The sequence below is a fragment of the Oncorhynchus kisutch genome, linkage group LG25, assembly GCF_002021735.2.
Source record: "Oncorhynchus kisutch isolate 150728-3 linkage group LG25, Okis_V2, whole genome shotgun sequence".
Classification (NCBI taxonomy): Eukaryota; Metazoa; Chordata; class Actinopteri; order Salmoniformes; family Salmonidae; genus Oncorhynchus; species Oncorhynchus kisutch.
Window position 1 is genome coordinate 27,955,434 of NC_034198.2, and position 21,358 is coordinate 27,976,791.

Here is a 21,358-nt window from a genome sequence, read left to right on the forward strand (position 1 = left end):
TAGCATTCTCATTCTCGGAGTGGAAACGTAGATTGCAGAGTTCACAACCTGCTACACACAAGTTTTGGTTTATTTCATAACCATCATTTACGAGTTGTCCATTTTTTCATTGTCTTTTGTTTGGAGTGCCCCGTGTGAGTAATGAGCTTTGTCAGGTTTCTCTGTCTTGTTAATGACAAGGGGGTGCGTAAGCCTGAGCACACATAAGAAGTAGCCTACCTGGCCTGCTGCACGCTAGTGCTCATTTGCTGATGTTTGATTTCTGATTAGTCACGACGTCCACCACTAATAAACTGAGCTTCTCAGTCATCTTCTCTTCACCTCACACAGTAAGTCAACGAAGTCTGTTTTTTTTTATATCCTTTGCGAATTACAGCCTAATAGTTCCTCACAGTAGGCCTAGAAAAATCTTTCTAACTTTCACCCTCTCGATAATCACCAAGCCTCAGTGTGAAAGAGAAAAATATTGTTTATATGATCAAAAACTGGAGTGGGAAACTCTGAGGGCCTGGAATAGGCTAGTTGATACAATGTTGCACTTCACTAGTGATAGCTCAAGTCAAGACAAATAGAAAGGGAGGCAGACAGAATGAGTAGAGAGATGAATGTGATTGAAAGAACCAGAATATATTTTCTGCTGTTTTTATTTGTCGGCTTTATGTATTTTTACTTAGTTGACAATGGAAGTTGTAGGCCATTTGATCATTTTAATTACGTTTTTATGATTAACCACGTGACAATGATTTTGAGAAACGAAAACAGTATTATTGAAATGAATGCACATATAAAAATCATAACTGACACGCAGATTGGTGGAAATGGTAGGATACATTGTATGCTTCCCCAAACTTGAAACTCATGCGCCGCCTATGAAGTCTTTATAAAATAATTTCCTCCACATTTCTGTGGTCGGATTTTCAAGCAAGGTAAGACATGCCTCATAATATGAAATAAAACATTCAGGTTTCAAACAATTAGGTTTGTTTTAAAATGCATATGTCCTCCAGCTCACATTGTCAAGTGGTGAGTGACGCGCTGACAGTCTGTTGTTTTTTCTCCCGGTCAATTTGGCCTGCAACAATTTTATTTATCAGCTTTTCATTTTTTGGGGTGGCCAAAAGACAGCAATTACCGGCTAACGGAAACCCTGGTCTGTATGGTAATTGTCAGGGTTGGAGGAAGTTGTGATGGCAGATGGATGTGGGTGGCTCATACCACTCTCCTCCTTTCACGCTGAGGATAGGAAGATGATGGATGGAGGAATAGAGAGAGATGGAGAGAGAGAGACTGAGGTATGTGTGGGAGTGGATAACCTTAGAGGAAGGCTTCATATGATAACATTCTCTAAAATAAATTCTGACATACGTGTATATCTTGAATATCTGTCTGTATGATAAAAGCACTTAGCAGTTTCTAGTCATACACACACTGTATAATGCAGATACATTCCTGTGCTTGACGTACAGATTTGGCTAATGTGTGTGTTGTGTGTGAATCTTGGCAATGGCATTCATGTCTTGTGTGAATGGTCAGTGCTGTGCTGAGGAAACAGTGATGACAGATGGGAGTGGGAGGACTACCTCTCACTCAGAGAGAGAAAGAGAGTGGAAAGGAGGGATTGGGGAACAGTGTGAAAGGACAGAGATGGAGAGAGCGGGAGGAGAGAGAGGGAAGAGAGAGCGAGAAAGAGATTAAGAGAAGGAGGAAAGGATGGATTGTAGAACAGAATGAGACGTCAGTGAGAGAGAGGAGAAAGGACAGAGAGAGTCCATGCACTCTTTGATCCACTGTATCATGGAATCTGTTCCAGGTTCCCAGGTCTCACACTAACGAGAAACTCTAATTAGCCAAACAGCTTAATGGACAGGCCTGGTTTCCTCTCCCCGTCGCCCTCAGAAAGCCTGCACTGTCAGACACACCCAGAGGGTCTCCTGGGTCTGGGCTGGGCTTGCCGTGGGGGAGCAATGTACATTATAGAGCATCACACTAAAGACATACATTCCTAATAATCTATTCACTCTATTCAGTGTGTGGACAGGCTTATGTCCTGTTCTCACTTATATAACTGACATCCCCATTGCCCTGTGACTGTCCCCACCGTCCCGCCAACACCTGCCAGGTTGTGCTCTAAAACCACTCTCTTTACAAGATTATAATTCAGTTTCAGAGGAAATTAATCCAAGATTACATTTTAGCTCGCAACAGCAACATGACATTGTGGAGCAGTTGGAGCTCAACGTGACATCAACGGATGTGTCACCCCCCCCCCCCCCTCAATTAAATTACATTATATTCAAAGGGCTTTATTGGCAGGGGAAACACATGTTTACATTGCCAATGCAAGTGATAGAGCGACTTCCTGGAAAGCAGAAGGCTGGCAGTGTCAATCAGTAGTGTGGTAGTAAGACTGACACGTTGGCTTTTCATCTCTGAAGTATTGGACAGCCCGGGTGTGTGATGCTGAGCAGACGAGGAAGTAAATGTCACAGGCATGTGGTTAGAAACCCATAGACAGACAGGGAGGGGTCCATCTCTTGGGTGCGTCTTAATAGTCTAAAGTGGTTTTCTCTCCTAATCTCCTTGTCTTTCATCTCTGATGTTAAAGAATGGGATAGGTGAAAGCACGTTTCCTGTGGACATATTCCATTCTGCTTTCACCTAAGCCCGTGTTTTCCGGTCAGTGTTATGTGAAGCGACAGACCTTTTTTGTAAGGCCACAATGGCGGCCATTGTTTATTTTCTGCAAAATGTTGGGATTTTAGTTTGTGGTCAGCACTGTGTATTATTTGTCTACTCCTCAGATGTCTTTAGGGTCTGCCTGATTTCCAGCGGATAGCTGTCCAGTCACTTGAGCTGCTCTCTGGCAAAAGGTACTGCATTATTTATTCAGCAGGGACAAATTAGTGAAAGACTGACATGGCTGTCGAGGGGGGACAGGGATGAGTGGCCACTGACAGAAGAGTGTGTGTGTGTGTGTGCTTGTGTGTGTGCTTGTATGTGCATAGAGAGCTTATTGAATATTTAACAGTTTACTCTTTTAATTGGTGAGGAACCATCAGAGCCTTCTAGGCCTTCAGATAAGGCCTATATTTCTATTACATATTTACAATAATTGTAATGATTTTCTGATTTAATCTCATCAGTTTGTGTTGGAAAGAGAAGGGTTAATACGCAATAGAAAAAAATGTATCCAATAGGATTTTCTTTGGTGGTCTCAGGTAGCCATTGGCTAAGATTTCAGAAGCTGTCATTCAACTGTATTAAAGCAGAATTTTGGAGTGACAGTGGAATTAACCAATGGCATTTTGACTTGCAATGGGTGGAGCCGTAAAAAAAAAATTATTCTCAAAGGTCTGGACATGTCACTATTGAGAGCACAAGAGATCATGAATTCATAAAACAGCAGTTAAGTAAAAATACTTTAAAGTACTAAATAAGTTGTTTTTTGGGGGTATTTGTACTTCACTATATATATGTTTGACAACCTTTACTTCACTACATTCCTAAAGAAAGTAATGTACTTTTTACTCCAGTTTCAAACTTAGTCTACAAATGATCATCATCTGGTTCGTGGCACTGTTTTCTGTTGCAGCCGGCTTGCTGTTAGCTACACTATCTCTTGCTGTTAGCTAGGCTATCTCTTGCTGTTAGATAGGCTATCTCTTGCTCTTAGCTACGCTATCTCTTGCTGTTAGCTATACTATCTCTTGCTGTTAGCCACACTATCTCTTGCTGTTAGCTAGGCTATCTCTTTGAAAATATTGACTGTGAAACATGGTTGCATTTAAACTTTAGATCGCCGGTTAGTATGATGAACGTGATCAAATATATTTGCAATGGGAAGTTATAGCTGGTTTGTTCATTTCATTTTGGACATTAAGTGGTTGAGCTTTTGTATTGTCATGATTTCATGGGGCCTACTGGAGTGAATGGGCTCCTTATTCTTTAACATGATGCTGTGTGTGACTGCTGTCTCCTGTCTATCAGCCGTGTCTATGTGTTTGACCAAAATGGTCTCTCCTTCAGCACCATGGAGTGCACAGGTATTACAGTCGCTGTCATTTCAGCACCATGAGCCTGTCACCTTTGATCTGACGTTGTTGTTGTCGCTATTGGTGATAGTGTGATAGTGATGTTGGCTTCCTTGAGTTGTGTAATCGTGTTGGGTCCATGCCGGTTCTGTCTGAAGCGCGGCCAGCCTGTTTCATTCATTCATAATGTCATAAAAAAGCTCATTAAGTGATGCTATGTTTTATATATATTTATATGTTATATTCTTGTTTTTTTTTGTTTGATTCAATGTATTGGAAGAGTTTTGGAAGACCTAGATCCTATAGTCACGGTTCTACACTGCTTTTAATGGATGGCCTCCCTCACCCTACCCAAAAAGCATAGCTCTCATACGCAGTAGGGCACACACACACACACACACACACACACACACACACACACCGTATCTCCAAACAGGTCAGCCTTGCTGGGGTAATGAGGTATAATTAGCACTCTCTGGCTGGTTGTGGAAGAGGACAGAGTGTGTTGAGGGGTTAGAAGAGTGTGTATGTATGTACAGATGAAGTTGGAAGTTTACATACACCTTAGCCAAATACATTTAAACTCAATTTTTCACAATTCCTGACATAATCCTAGTAAAAATTAGGAGTTAGGATCACCACTTTATTTTAAGAATGTGAAATGTCAGAATAATAGTAGAGAGAATGATTTATTATTTATTATTTCTTTTCGGCTTTTATTTATTTATTTAGAGTCAGAAGTTTACATACACTTAATTAGTATTTGGTAGTATCACCTTTAAATTGTTTAACTTGGATCAAATGTTTCAGGTAGCCTTCCACAAGCTTCCCACAATCAGTTGGGTGAAATTTGGCCCATTCTTCCTGACAGAGCTGGTTTACCCGTTTTACTGTGGACATAGATACTTTTGTACCTGTTTCCTCCAGAATCTTCACAAGGTCCTTTGCTGTTGTTCTGGGATTGATTTGCACTTTTCGCACCAAAGTAAGTTCATCTCTAGGAGACAGAACGCGTCTCCTTCCTGAGCGGTATGACGGCTGCGCGGTCCCATGGTGTTTATACTTGCGTACTATTGTTTGTACAGATGAACGTGGTACCTTCAGGCATTTGGAAATTGCTCCCAAGGATGAACCAGACTTGTGGAGGTCTACCATTTTTTTCTGAGGTCTTGGCTAATTTATTTGGATTTTCCCATGATGTCAAGCAAAGAGGCACTGAGTTTGAAGGTAGGCCTTGAAATACATCCACAGGTACACCTCCAATTGGCTCAAATGATGTCAATTAGCCTATCAGAAGCTTCTAACGCCATGACATAATTTTCTGGAATTTTCCAAGCTCTTTAAAGGCACAATCAACTTAGTGTATGTAAACTTCTGATACAGTGATACAGTGAATTAGAAGTGAAATAATCTGTCTGTAAACAATTGTTGGAAAAATTACTTGTGTCATGCACAAAGTAGATGTCCTAACTGACTTGCCAAATCTATAGTTTGTTAACAAGAAATTTGTGGAGTGGTTGAAAAACGACTTTTAATGACTCCAAAGTGTATGTAAACTTCCTACTTCAACTGTATATGTGTATGTGTGTATGTGTTTCTTGTATGCTTCTCCTGTCCCTAGTGTTTAGATGCAGGCCCAGTCTTGGCTTCTAGAGCTGTGTTCTGTTCTGTTCTGGCTGGTGTGAGTGCATTAGCTGCAGGAGCCAGGCCAATCCCCAACCTTGAACTACTCTCGGCTGACACACAGCAGGGTGGCCAGATTGTGTGTTTCAGTTAGTTGTGTGTGCGTGCGCCCATCCGTGTTTGTGTGTGTGTGTAACGTCTCCTGGCGTATCTCTCAGAGGGTCCACTGAGGCAAGCTCCCCGGGTCTCAAGTGTTTATGTCTGTTTTGTAGAACTGTGTTAGCGTGTGTGTTAGGGTTGAGATGATGTTGGAATCTTGTTCCATGCTAATAGAAACGTCTTCATCACACTAATTGACTTTGAAGTGAAGTGCTGTTTGAAAAAGGACCCCGGAGACATGCTTGAAATGTAAACAATTTAAAATTCGGTGTTTTATTCGCTCTTCCTTTGACTTTGTGTGCAACTGGGCATGTGTTTTCACTGCACACACTGCTGCAGTTTTCCTTCAGCATATCACCAGAGTCATTTCTGTGTTGCCATCCCCAGTTTTGATCTGTGTGCGCACACAAACACAGACATACACACACTAAAGGCTTACGATGGCAAATCAGTTGGCTGTACTTTTACAGTTTATTTCCTCCTTTACAACATGTGGGTTCCTTGAGGGACACAGCGGTCTATGGCAATGCATTTCAGTGCTAGAGGCATCACTACAGACCCGGGTTTGAGCCTGGGCTGTATCACAACCAGCCGTGATCGGGAGTCCCATAGGGCTGCACACAATTGGCCCAGTGTCGTGTTGTTTTTTAGACAGCAGTTGTACTGTTTCACTTGTATAGCCTGTGCCTTGATCGCTAATTGCAAATTATGATTGATTGACGCTTTGAAAATGGCTTCTTGCCAAGGCTAATCTGGGTAAGAGGTCACTACCACATAAATTCAGTTGGTTGAATTTCACATGCATCCCTTTCTAGCTGAATGTGATTACCATAAAGAAATACTACAGTATTTGAAATTGCAATGATAAATTCTATATCACAATACACGTGTGTGTCTCTGTGAGGATTCATAGGGGGCTCTGGTGAGTGTATGAGTGCTTTTCAACGTGTTTGTGTGTTTCACAGGGCGCGTGTGTTTTTTTAAAGTGCAAATGTGTGTGTGTGTGTGTGAGAGAAGGCTCTGGTGTGTGTCACTCTTCGGGTGCACACTGTCACTGAGGCCAGAGATAAAACACAATGTGCTCTGTGTTCTCCCTGCTCCTGTAACCTTGCCCCCCCACCCCCCCCTCTCTCTCGCTCGCTCTCTTTCTCTCCCTCTCTCTTTCTCCCTCTCTCTTTGTCTCTTCCATTCTTTATCCCCCCTCTTTGTCTCTCCCTCTCCCAGTTCCCTTCATTCAGTCTTTGACAATAGCGATAAACAGACTAGAAAGACCAAATAGAATAAACAGAAAAAGGAAAGAGAAAATGACCTAGAAACTGCACTATGAATGAGCAACAAATACTGTGTGTGTGTGTGTGTGTGTGTGTGTGTGTGTGTGTGTGTGTGTGTGTGTGTGTGTGTGTGTGTGTGTGTGTGTGTGTGTGTGTGTGTGTGTGTGTGTGTGTGTGTGCGCAGTAGTGGATATTCTCCTCAGAATACTATCCCCTCTCTAGCACGGTGTTGGGTGGGCCAGAGCCATAGAGAACAGCACTGTCATGTGCTTTCACTTTATCAGGAAGGAGAGATACTTCACTGCCAGAGCCAATCCTCATTTAGACAGACTCAGAGATACTCCACTGTCAGAGACAATCCTCATTTAGACAGACTCAGAGATACTCCACTGCCAGAGCCAATCCTCATTTAGACAGACTCAGAGATACTCCACTGTCAGAGACAATCCTCATTTAGACAGACTCAGAGATACTCCACTGCCAGAGCCAATCCTCATTTAGACAGACTCAGAGATACTCCACTGTCAGAGACAATCCTCATTTAGACAGACTCAGAGATACTCCACTGCCAGAGCCAATCCTCATTTAGACAGACTCAGAGATACTCCACTGCCAGAGCCAATCCTCATTTAGACATACTCAGAGATACTCCACTGCCAGAGCCAGTCCTCATTTAGACAGACTCAGAGATACTCCACTGCCAGAGCCAGTCCTCATTTAGACAGACTCAGAGATACTCCACTGCCAGAGCCAATCCTCATTTAGACAGACTCAGAGATACTCCACTGCCAGAGCCAATCCCCATCTAGGCAGACTCAAACAAGAAGGCAGGAGTGCTCAAAGGCCTTTATTTTTGGGCGACGTACCACAGCCTCTGAAGACTCAACACTGCGCATAGACACACACACACACACACACACACACACAGACAGATGAGGGTGGTGGGGGGTGCAAAGTTGAAGAGCTTTTCCACAGACACGGAGTCGTGTGTCTCTTTATCGCTCCTTTATTGCGAGGGATGGAGGGTGTCGTTGGACATTGCGGGAAGTAAGGAACAGGCGAGAAGATAAGAGGTCTCTGATGAAAGATGCAAGGGAGAGGCATGAAACCAGTCAGGTCAGGGTTTGATGGTTGATTGCTGAAAATATGTCAACATCTTTTAACAGACGCCATTCAGCCCAAGGTGTTTTCACAAAACAGCCTCCCCGACAAGGGAGGGAGGGAGAATGTGTGTGTGTGTATAGGGCGACAGGTAGCCTAGCAGTTAGTGTTGGGCCAGTAACCGAAATGTCACTAGTTCGAATCCCAGAGCCAACAAGGTGAAAAGCTGTCAATGTGCCCTTGAGCAAGGCACTTAACCATAACTTCTCCAGGCTCGCCGTTGATCATGGCTGACCCTGGCCGTGACCCCACACTCCGAGGGTGTCTGAGGGGGAGCTGGGATATGTAAAAATATAATACATATAATACACACTTGTACATTTGAAGTCGGAAGTTTACATACACCTCAGCCAAATACATTTAAACTACGTTTTTCACAATTCCTGACATTTAATCCAAGTAAAGATTCCCTGTTTTAGGTCAGTTAGGATCACCACTTTATTTTAAGAATGTGAAATGTCAGAATAATAGTAGACATAATGATTTATTTCAGCTTTTATTTCTTTCATCACATTTCCAGTTCGTCAGAAGTTTACATACACTCAATTTGTATTTGGTAGCATTGCCTTTAAATTGTTTAACTTGGGTAGCCTTCCACAAGCTTCCCACAATAAGTTGGGGGAATTTTGGCCCATTCTTCCTGACAGAGCTGGTGTAACTGAGTCAGGTTTGTAGGCCTCCTCCAGTTCTGCCCACACATTTTCTATAGGATTGAGGTCAGGGCTTTGTGATGGCCACTCCAATACCTTGGCTTTGTTGTCCTTAACCCATTTTGCCTGAACTTTGGAAGTATGCTTGGGGTCATTGTCCATTTGGAAGACCCATTTGCGACCAAGCTTTAACTTCCTGTCTGATGTCTTGAGATGTTGCTTCAATATATTCACATAATTTTCCATCCTCATGATACCATTTATTTTGTGAAGTGCACCAGTCCCTCCTGCAGCAAAGCACCCCCACACCATGATGCTGCCACCCCCGTGCTTCACAGTTGGGATGGTGTTCTTCGGCTTGCAAGCCACCCCTTTTTCCTCCAAATATAACGATGGTCATTATGGCCAAACGGTTCTATTTTTGTTTCATCAGACCAGAGGGCATTTCTCCAAAAAGGATGATCTTTGTCCCCATGTGCAGTTGCAAACCGTAGTCTGGCCTTTTTATGGCGGTTTTGGAGCAGTGGCTTCTTCCTTGCTGAGTGGCCTCCAGGTTATGTCAATATAGGACTCGTTTTACTGTGGATATAGATACTTTTGTACCTGTTTCCTCCAGCATCTTCACAAGGTCCTTTGCTGTTGTTCTGGGATTGATTTGCACTTTTCGCACCAAAGTACGTTAATCTCTAGGAGACAGAACGCGTCTTCTTCCTGAGCGGTATGACGGCTGCGTGGTCCCATGGTGTTTATACTTACGTACTATTGTTTGTACAGATGAACGTGGCACCTTCAGGCATTTGGAAATTGCTCCCAAGGATGAACCAGACTTGTGGAGGTCTACCATTTTTTTCTGAGGTCTTTGCTGATTTCATTTGATTTCCCCATGATGTCAAGCAAAGAGGCACTGAGTTTGAAGGAAGGCCTTGAAATACATCCACAGGTACACCCCCAATTGACTCAAATGATGTCAATTAGAAGCTTCTAAAGCCATGACATAATTTTCTGGAATTTTCCAAGCTGTTTAAAGGCAGTCAACTTAGTGTATGTAAACTTCTGACCCACTGGAATTGTGATACAGTGAATTATAAGTGAAATAATTTGTCTGTTAACAAATGTTTGAAGTAGATGTCTTAATCGACTTGCCAAAACTATAGTTTGTGGAGTGGTTGAAAAACGAGTTTTAATGACTCCAACCTAAGTGTATGTAAACCTCCGACTGTACATGTGTGAAACAAGACAGATATGAGCACCCACACACACTGCTAGGGTCATAAGACATGATAGTTTTTGCAGCACTAACTGACATAGAGGCACAGTGAGAAGGAGAGTGAGGGAGCCGGATGAAGCGAAAGCTACAGAAATTAAATTAAAGCTTGTATTTTATATATATTTCCACACTATGAGGTTGGAATAACACTGTGAAATTGTGAAAGTGATGATAATGCCATTTTGAAGAGAACAGCCCTTAGCCATGGTATATTGGTCATATACCACACCCCCTTGTTCCGTATTGCTTAAGTATACAAATAAAAAATAGAGTTCCAAACCTCTCTGCCAATAACAGCTCATTTTCCTTTTTCCCCTCCTCACTCAGACCACTCCCAGACAGTCCCAGCAAAATTCTTGCTTGACAAATTGCTCTTTGCTACGAAGCTATTTTGATTTTTTTTAAACCATTTTAATTGAAAACAATCACAGTAAGGTACTTAATTGTTACCCAGAAATGATTTGATATTGAGATAAAAACAGCTGGATTGGACATTTAAACTATACAGTTTAATTTTCTGGTGCATGTGTGTGGTTCTGTACTCTTGCAGATATGTTGCAGATATTGAGATGAAGTGAAATGAAGAAGGGACATAAAAAACCACTTAACAACACATATATGGCTACTTGTGTCCCAAACACAAAAACTAAAACTGAAATGAAATAATATAAGAACCATGAAATGTAAGCTAGATAAAAAATGTGTAAATCAGATCAGAAAACGAACTGAAACTAAACTGAATTTCAAATAAAAATCTTCAAACTGATATAAAACCACAAAGCTATGACCTTGGTGGAAGGAGACATTGAATGGGGATGAATGTGTCTTGTGTTTAGAGTACAGCACACAAAGCACTCACTAACATGTCAGTGTCTGTTCATATGGGTACTGGCAGAAAAGACAAAGCAACTGACAAGCTGAATATGACTATAGAAGAATCTCATCTCTCTCAGTATATCTGTTTCTGATTTTCTATATATCCCCTACTATTTCAATTCCAAGACTTGTTTTTGAAGTATTCTGATCACACAAACAAGTAAGATTATACAAAAAAAGGTATGAACTGTTTAATTCAGTGGTTTTCAGTCCTGGTCCTGGGGACCCCAAGGGGTGCGTGCACATTTTTGTTTTTGCCCTAGCACTACACACCTGATTCAAATCATCAGAGCTTGATGATGAGTTGATCATTAAAACTCAGCTGTGTAGTGCTAGGGAAAAAACAAAAATTTGCACCCCTTTAGGTCCCCAGGACCAGGATTAAAAAACACTGCTTTAATTTATTTAAAAAGTTTAGTAAAAATATATTTGATTTCCTGGTCCCCTAGCCATCTCCTCTCCTACCCCACCCTGGCTACATGTAATCCCATTGGGCAAAGACGTAAATTCAGCATCTATTCCACGTTGGTTGAGAGTAATTTAATTTAAATTACGTGGAAACGTTCAACCACTGTGTGTCCCATGGGATGCCATCACATTACGAGGAGTATAGGAGTGCTGCTGCACCTGAAGAGGTTGATATATAGGATGAGTAATCAAAGATATTCAAAGCATTCTGAGTGTATTGGTCACGGCACTAGAATGAGAAGCAATGTCTTCTGATTCACTCTGTTGTACCTAGCTAAACAGTCTTTCTGCAAGTCAGTTTAAGAACAAATTCTTATTTACAATGACGGCCTACCTGGATGACGCTGGGCCAGTTGTGCGCCTCCCTATGGGACTCCTGATCACAGCTGGTTGTGACACAGACTGTGAACAAACCAGGGTCTGTAGTGACACCTTTAGCACTGCAATACAGTGCCTTAGACCACGGCGCCACTCGGGAGTATGAAGATTAAGGGGAGGAGACAGGTTAAAGAAGGGTTTTTAAGTCTTGAGACAATTGAGACATGGATTGTTTACATGTGCCATTCAGAGGGTGAATTGTCAAGACAAAACGGGGTAGTAGGTCCCAGGCCACCAGTTTGTGTCAAGAACTGCTACGCTGCTGGTTTTTCACACTCAACAGTTTCCTGTGTGTACCAAGAATGTTCCACCACCCAAAGGACATCCAGCCAACTTGACACAACTGTGGGAAGCATTGGAGTCAACATGGGCCAGCATCCCTGTGGAATACTTTCGACACCTTGTAGAGTGTGTGTAGTCTGTGTATCTACTGATGTAATATACTGCAACTTAAACACATATATTCAGTATGAAAATAGATGATGTACTGTTCTTGCCTAAAGCACTCTATAGTGGTAAAGCACTGTTGTTGCTGAATAAAGATGTGGTTCTATACAGTTCAAGTCCACACAAATATAAATACACAACACACATCCTCATCTATTTGGCTTTCTCTCTGGAACCCACTCAGATACACAGGACACGACACACATAAACTCTCTCTCTCTCTCTCTCTCTCTCTCTCTCTCTCTCTCTCTCTCTCTCTCTCTCTCTCTCTCTCTCTCTCTCTCTCTCTCACACACACACTCAGCCTTTCCTTCCTTAGCTGGCGTCTATATTTAGTGGCCACTGCACCTGTGAGACTGAGCGTGCCCAGAAGGCTGTTGATGAATGGAGGCCTGTGACCTCACAGGAAAGGAGGCAGGGGTGGGGGGAGTCTGGGGTCGCATGGCGGGATAACAAACATGTCGCCACTCCACCATGGCTCTGTCTCTACTCCGTCCGGACAACAACATCATCTTCTGAGCAGCACTCAGAGGCCTTCTCAACAGCACTGAGAGGGGAGGCACTATGCAGTAAGAATAGGATACTTGTCCCTCTCACAGTCTGCATTCTACAGAATGCACTTCAAGAGCACTGATCTACAAAGTGCCCGACATCCTGTTCTTGGCTATCCATCTGTAGTACACTCTTAGCAAAAAGGGTCCTGAAAGGGTTCTTTGGCTGTCCAGGTAGAACCCTTTATGATTCCAGGTAGAACTCTTGGGTTCCATGTAAAACCCTCTATGGAAATGGTTCTACATGGAACTCCAAAAAGTTCTATCTGGAACCTAAAGGGTTCTTCTTGTCATGTTTAATGTTTTTTGTGGACCCCAGGAAGAATACCTGCTGTTTTGGCAAAAGTTAATAGGGATCCCAAAAACCAATAAACCACTACCTGGAAACAAACAGGTTTCTTCAAACGGTTCTTCTTTTAGGTTCTAGATATAACTTTTTTTTCTAAGAGTGTAGAGATCTATCTATTATCTATATGTTCTATTTCTATGTGTTTCTGTGGCCTCAAATACAGACGAATGTATTGTCTAACCTACTGCTGGAAGACTATTGTTCCAACATGCAGGCTGGGGAAGAGGCCTACTCCACCCTCTCTCTGTCTCTCTTCTTCCGTCTTTCTCTTCCTCTGTCTTTCTCTCCCTTTTGTCTGTTTACACTGCACATCTTCCAGACGACTACACCGGGGCACGGAACCTTTCTCAGGTTACCAGGGAGGGAGGGAGAGGGAGGGAGAGAGATTGCAAGGCAGTCAACACCTCACATGTGTGGGCCCTATTCGTTCTGCACTTTACCCCAGGCTGCGGGGGGGGGGGGGGGGGGGGGGGGGGGGGGTCCTGTACTGCACTGCTGTACCCTAGAAGGGCTGTATTTACTGGGCTGGCTGTGGGTTTGATGGATGGATCTGGGGCACCTGAAAGAGAGAGAGATGAAGGAAGGCTAGAGTGTTGTATTGTGTTAGGGTGGCTAGGGAAGACTGCAATATCTATATAATTGTAGCATATAATCTGTGAAAGCCACCTATAGCTGCAGCCTAGTTCTGACACCTGCAAATGTTGCCATATCCCACTTTAGAATGCATTATGGTAGAATGATGGATTTTGTCACTGTAGCGCCCCCTCCTTCACCTCGTATATAGCCCAAGCCCACGTCCTCTCTGCGGTGGAGATTGCACCAATTCTCAGCAATGTGTGTGCTCAAAACAGGACCAGATGAGGAAATTGCTGGGTGCAGTCTGTGTGTGTGTGTCTTTGTGCACTGTGCAGAAGGGGATTATGGATGGGCCGTGGGCGGCTGCTGCCGGTAGAAACTCTCTGAGCCCCAGCCGCCGCGATCCCTGCCCACTCTCTCTTATGAGATGAGCTAACACACACACACACACACACACACACACACACACACACACACACACACACACACACACACACACACCATAACTCAATCTCATCTGCTTATGCCCAGTAGAGCCCCCAGAGACTTGAGCTCAGTCTTGGCAATCGATGGGCGAGAGTGTGTGTGGGTGGGGGGTATGGTTTGGAGAGGGCCATGGGTGAACGGATGTATACCGTCCACAAAGCTACAATGTAACACACTCAGGACTCTTCCTGGTCTTAGTATATAAACACTGCAGTATTCAGCAACCCAAGGGCATGCACATTGTAGTACTGCACACACACACACACACACACACACACACACACACACACACACACACACACACACTAGCTCCTGAGAGCCATACCAGAGATACTGTAATGACGAGATGGTCTTGTTTCCGCCCTAACAATGGGAGTCGTTTTCCCAATGGCGGGAAGGCAGGTTGTCTGCCTATCAGTCTGCTTATCAGTCTGCTTATCAGTCTGCTTATCGGTCTGCTTATCACTTATCATGTGGACAGATTTTGATGGGAGTGAACCCTCTCTCTTCAGCTCTTCCTCTTTGGCCATACTGAATATTAGCCATTACTGTAGCAGTGTCAGTACCCTCAGAGAGAACGGTGTGTGTGTGTGGTGGGGGGGGACGAGTGAGACATTGCTTTACACTACGTAATTTTCTACAAACACTGAAATGGTTTCATGTTTCTATACCATACTATACTTCATATTCAGTGTTTCTACTCCAGTATGAAAGCTGACAGTTTGTTCTGTTTTGTTCTTCTCTCCCAGATTGACTTGGAGCCTGAGGGGAGGGTGTACGTCATCATGGACCTGTCTGGATCGTCTAGTGAAGGTAAGTTGTGAGCTGTGCTGATATAGTATCAGCGATGAGTGGATCTGACTAGTTTACACTGAGGCACAGCTTGCCCAAACGTATGGCCACATGCCCAATTTCTACTTATCCCACGACTGACAAACTCTCCCTTGAAAGTGCATTATTAGAGTGTTGTGCCAGATGTTACATTGTATACAGTCAGTATACAGTGTGTTTATTTGGACAGTGAAGCTAAACGTTTGAATAATATTCCAGCATTTTGGATTTGAGATCCAACGTTTAATATGAGGTGACAGTACAGAATGTCACTTTCTATTTAGACATAAAAGCACTTTATGTATCTCGTCCCCCCCATTTGAAGGTGTTTAGACAAATTCGCTTATACTGTTTTAAAGTCGTCAAAAGTTACGTGGTTGGACCTACACTACCATTCAAAAGTTTGGGGTCACTTAGAAATGTCCTGGTTTTTGAAAGAAAGGTAAAAAAAAATTGTCCATTGAAATAACATAAATTTGATCAGAAATACAGTGGAAATATTGTTAATGTTGGATATGACTATTGTAGCTGGAAACGGCAGATTTTTTTTGGAAAATCTACATAGGTGTACAGAGGCACGTTGTGTTAGCTACTACAGGTTTATAATTTTAAAAGGCTAATTGATCATTAGAAAACCCTTTTGCAATTATGTTAGCACAGCTGAAAACTGTTGTCCTGATTAAAGAAGCAATACAACTGGTCTTCTTTAGACTAGTTGAGTATCTGGAGCATCAGCATTTGTGGTTTCGATTACAGGCTCAAAATGGCCAGAAACAAATAACTTTCTTCTGAAACTAGTCAGTCTAGTCTTGTTCTGAGAAATGAAGGCTATTCCATGCGAGAAATTGCCAAGAAACTTAAGATCTGGTACAACGCTGTGTACTACTCCCTTCACACAACAGCGCAGACGGGCTCTAACGAGAATAGAAAGAGGAGTGGGAGGCCCCGGTGCACAACTGAGCAAGAGGAAAAGTACAGTAGAATGTCTAGTTTGAGAAACAGACACCTCACAAGTCCTCAGCTGGCAGTTCATTAAACAGTACCTGCAAAACACCAGTCTCAATGTCAATAGTGAAGAGGCAACTCCGGGATGCTGGCCTTCTAGTTCCTCTGTCCAGTGTCTGTGTTCTTTTGCCCATCTTAATCTTTTATTTTGAATGGCCAGTTTGAGATAAGGCCAGCATCTCGGAGTCGCCTCTTTACTGTTGATGTTGAGACTGGTGTTTTGCGGGTACTTTTTAATGAAGCTGCCAGTTGCGGACATGTGACTCTCCAATGTACTTGTCCTCTTGATCAGTTGTGCACCGGGGCCTCCCACTCCTCTTTCTATTCTGGTTAGGGCCAGTTTGCGCTGTTCTGTGACCTTGCTAGACATGCTAACCTTTACCAATTACAGGTGATGTTAGCATTTTTGGTATGATATTTTTCCCTCTAACTTTCTCACGTATTCTAATTTATGATTTATTCATGATCATCTGTAGTCATGGTAGCATCCACATTAATTTAGAAGTGTTCAGAAACATATTATTTACCATAAAAAATATATTATTATTTAAAAATGACACAATACATTATTTACCATTCATTTCTATTGGGCACAACATAATCTGAAACACAACCAAAACAAACTGCAAATGCATCCAACAAGTTTGTGGAGTTACAAGTTTGATGTAAAGTAGTCATTGTGTGCTAGGAATACAGTACCAGTCAAAGGTTTGGACACACCTACTCATTATTTTGACTATTCTCTACATTGTAGAATAATAGTGAAGACATCAAAACCATGAAATAACACATATGGAATCATGTAGTAACCAAAAAAAGTGTTAAACAATTCAAAATATATATTTATATTTGAGATTCTTCAAAGTAGCCACCCTTTGCCTTGATGACAGCTTTGCACACTCTTGGCATTGTCTCAACCAGCTTCATGAGGTAGTCACCTGGAATGCATTTCAATTAACAGGTGTGCCTTGTTAAAAGTTAATTTGTGGAATTTCTTAACCTTCTTAATCCATTTGAGCCAATCAGTTGTATTGTGACAAGCTAGGGGTGGTATACAGAAGATAGCCCTATTTGGTAAAAGACCAAGTCCATATTATGACAAGAACAGCTCAAATAAGCAAAGAGAAACGACAGTCCATCATTACTTTAAGACCTGAAGGTCAGTCAATCCGGAAAGAACTTTTAATGTTTATTCAAGTGCAGTCGCAAAAACCATCAAGCGCTATGATGAAACTGGCTCTCATGAGGAACGCCACAGGAAAGGACGACCCAGAGTTACCTCTGCTGTCAAGGATAAGTTAATTAGAGTTACCAGCCTCAGACTGCAGCCCAAATAAATGCTTCACAGAGTTCAAGTAACAGACACATCTCAACATCAACTGTTCAGAGGAGACTGCAGGAATCAGGCCTTCATGGCCTAATGGCTGCAAAGAAACCACTACTAAAGGACACCAATAATAAGAAGAGACTTGCTTGGGCCAAGAAACACGAGCAATGGACATTAGACCGGTGGAAATCTGTCCTTTGGTCTGTTGAGTCCAAATGACAGATTTCCGCATGTGTGGTTCCCACCGTAAAGCATGGAGGAGGAGGTGTGAGGGTGTGGGGGTGCTTTGCTCCCGAGTCTAAGTCACTGCATCTCAGTGCAAGAGGCGTCACTACAGTCCCTGGTTCAAAATTAGGCTGTATCACATCCGGCTGTGATTGGGAGTCCCATAGGGTGGCGCACAATTGGCCCAGCGTTGTCCAGGTTTGGCCGGGGTAGGCCGTCATTGTAAATAAGAATTTGTTCTTAACTGACTTGCCTAGTTACATAAAAAAATGTTTTAAATGTACAACAAATGTTTTGCTGGTGACACTGTTACTGATTTATTTACAATTCAAGGCGTACTTAACCAGCATGGCTACCACAGCATTCTGCAGCGATACACCATCCCATCTGGTTTGCGCTTAGTGGGACCATCATTTGTTTTTCAGCAGGACAATTACCCAACACACCTCCAGAATGTGTAAGGGCTATTTGACCAAGAAGGAGAGTGATGGAATGCTGCATCAGATGACCTGGCCTCCACAATCTTCCGAACTCAACCCAATTGAGATGGTTTGGAATGACTTGGACCGCGGAGTGAAGGAAAAGCAGCCAACAAGTGCTCAGCATATGTGGGAACTCCTTCAAGACTGTTGGAAAAGCATTCCTCATGAAGCTGGTTGAGAGAATGCAAGAGGGCGCAAAGTCATCAAGGCAAAGGGTGACTGGATTGGCTAGCACTGACCAATCTCTGATTGGTTTGCCTGCTCCCATTCAAAATGAGATCTGTAAATTCTCTCTCTCAAGTTCTTCCCTCCATCCTCTCCTTTTCCTGGATGCTGATTAGAGCCACTAAAAGGAGAAGTCCCTCTCATCTGTCTCTTTCTCTTGTCATTCTCTCACCCCCTTATTTAGGGTGGCTGGATCACTCAACATGTCACTGATGTGTCACTCAAACACGGGGGTGGTTGTGCTCTGTCACAGTACGTCACACTCACCTATTTCTCAGTGATGCTTCAATTCTTTCATTTGGTTCTTGCTCCTTTCTTCTCTAGTCTTTCTCTCTCTCTCATTCTATCTCTCCGTAATGCGACTATGGCCATGAGAGAAGTGTACGTGAGTCAGAGTTTCAAGCTCCCTTATCATTGTTACATCAGGAAATGGACATTTAGCATTTCCTGTGACTTGCTAGTGTGAGCGAGTCATTGGACACCCCTGTCTGGGGTGAAGAACAACAATAATAATATACACTGAGATTCATCATCAACTATTTTAAGTACTCTGATTATTTCAATACCGTTATCATGAATAAGTGTATCACGCCCGTACATTTCAAAGCTCTTGCTGAGACGGATAGGGTTAGGTTTAAGTCTGTGAGTGAATTAGCTGTACATATTCAAATGTACATGAATTGTTGTAAAAAGCTGATTTGCTTTGATAGTAAGAGACACTCATGTCCTTTCCTAGCTAGGTAGGTCAGAGCAAGGGTAGTGTCTTCAGCACCTGTATTATAAGACAGAGGGTGTGTAAAACAGGGTGGTGACTTCAGCACCTGTATTATAAGACAGAGGGTGTGTAAAACAGGATAGTGTCTTCAGCACCTGTATTATAAGACAGAGGGTGTGTAAAACAGGGTGGTGACTTCAGCACCTGTATTATAAGACAGAGGGTGTGTAAAACAGGATAGTGTCTTCAGCACCTGTATTATAAGACAGAGGGTGTGTAAAACAGGGTAGTGTCTTCAGCACCTGTATTATAAGACAGAGGGTGTGTAAAACAGGGTTGTGTCTTCAGCACCTGTATTATAAGACAGAGGGTGTGTAAAACAGGGTTGTGTCTTCAGCACCTGTATTATAAGACAGAGGGTGTGTAAAACAGGGTTGTGTCTTCAGTACCTGTATTATAAGACAGAGGGTGTGTAAAACAGGGTCGTGTAGAGAGCAAGGGGAGTGCTTTCCTCTGCCTCTGGCTACAGATGGTTGTTAATTCATGCATTATAACCCTGACTGTAGCTTTCGGCTGTAGGATTCTCTCTTTCGGTGTATCTTTACATATTCATGAATTATACAATTGTACACACATAGGGATTCTAGTTATCAGAGAAGTCGTTTTACTATGCCTGATGCTTTGGATAAAAGTAATTTAATTGGGAAGGATGGATAAGAGCACTGTGCTCATAATGTGTACTGTATGTGTAAATGTGTGTGCACGCATGTTAGAGTGTGTGTCTGTGTCAGTGTTTGCGTGTGTGACCTCTCATTTACCCCACAAGAACTCTTCTCTCTTCTAACCAGTGTCTCCCTCTCCCACTACTCGTGTTGCACTCAATCGCTACGTTGATGACCTGTGTCAAGTCCATAATCAATACAGGGATCAATATGTAGAACACATAATCCTGACGCTAGCTAGATTCAGGCGGGTTAAAGACATGTAGAACACATAATCCTGACGCTAGCTAGATTCAGACGGGTTAAAGACATGTAGAACACATAATCCTGACGCTAGCTAGATTCAGACGGGTTAAAGACATGTAGAACACATAATCCTGACGCTAGCTAGATTCAGGCGGGTTAAAGACATGTAGAACACATAATCCTGACGCTAGCTAGATTCAGGCGGGTTAAAGACATGTAGGAACACAGAGTTCTGACACACAAACATGAGTTACAGCGGTGTGGTAACTGTGTTGTTCGTTCAACACAGAGTTCTGACACACAAACATGAGTTACAGCGGTGTGGTAACTGTGTTGTTCGTTCAACACAGAGTTCTGACACACAAACATGAGTTACAGCGGTGTGGTAACTGTGTTGTTCGTTCAACACAGAGTTCTGACACACAAACATGAGTTACAGCGGTGTGGTAACTGTGTTGTTCGTTCAACACAGAGTTCTGACACACAAACATGAGTTACAGCGGTGTGGTAACTGTGTTGTTCGTTCAACACAGAGTTCTGACACACAAACATGAGTTACAGCGGTGTGGTAACTGTGTTGTTCGTTCAACACAGAGTTCTGACACACAAACATGAGTTACAGCGGTGTGGTAACTGTGTTGTTCGTTCAACACAGAGTTCTGACACACAAACATGAGTTACAGCGGTGTGGTAACTGTGTTGTTCGTTCAGATTGTGGCTGTGGGGGGTCAAAGCTCTGCTTAAGGACAAAGCATCAAGTTGGAGAAGTGTTAGTGAAGAAAGGCAGAGTACAGGCAGATCCCCTGTCAACCATGTTGAGAGTATGCCCAACTCGCTGAGGGAAGAACAAAAGAGGAGAGAGAAAGAAAGGAGTGTGAGCGGCTTGTTTTGTACAAAAGGAGCTGGCAGGCATCTGTGATGGGACTCACTGGCTGCCTCCCGTCAGTACTGGTCTGCATCAACAGGCCCTTACACACACACACACACACACACACACACACACACACACACACACACACACACACACACACACACACACACACACACACACACACACACACACACACACACACACACACACACACACACACACAGGGAGAGAGCACAAGTCAAAGGCAGTCAGGTAGTAAGTATAGGTGTGTAAAGTTTTAGAGTGATATAAAAGGAAACTGTATTTTTATAAGTGCAGACAGATTTTTGTGATGCATGATTTGTGCCCACTCCTGTACTCACTGCAAGAAAACACTAATACCATGCTCTGTTGTGAAAAGTAGACTTTTCTAAGGT

General features: G+C 42.9%; 1 protein-coding gene across 1 annotated transcript in view; it reads left to right on the forward strand.

The window, feature by feature from the left end:
• LOC109870171 (protein kinase C epsilon type) overlaps positions 1-21,358 on the forward strand; it is a 157,221-nt gene that overhangs the window by 29,533 nt on the left and 106,330 nt on the right. Inside the window, exon 2 of the mRNA XM_031804764.1 lies at positions 15,043-15,106. Within this exon, the coding sequence (XP_031660624.1) occupies positions 15,043-15,106 (64 nt within the window). The remainder of the gene's footprint in view (positions 1-15,042; positions 15,107-21,358) is intronic.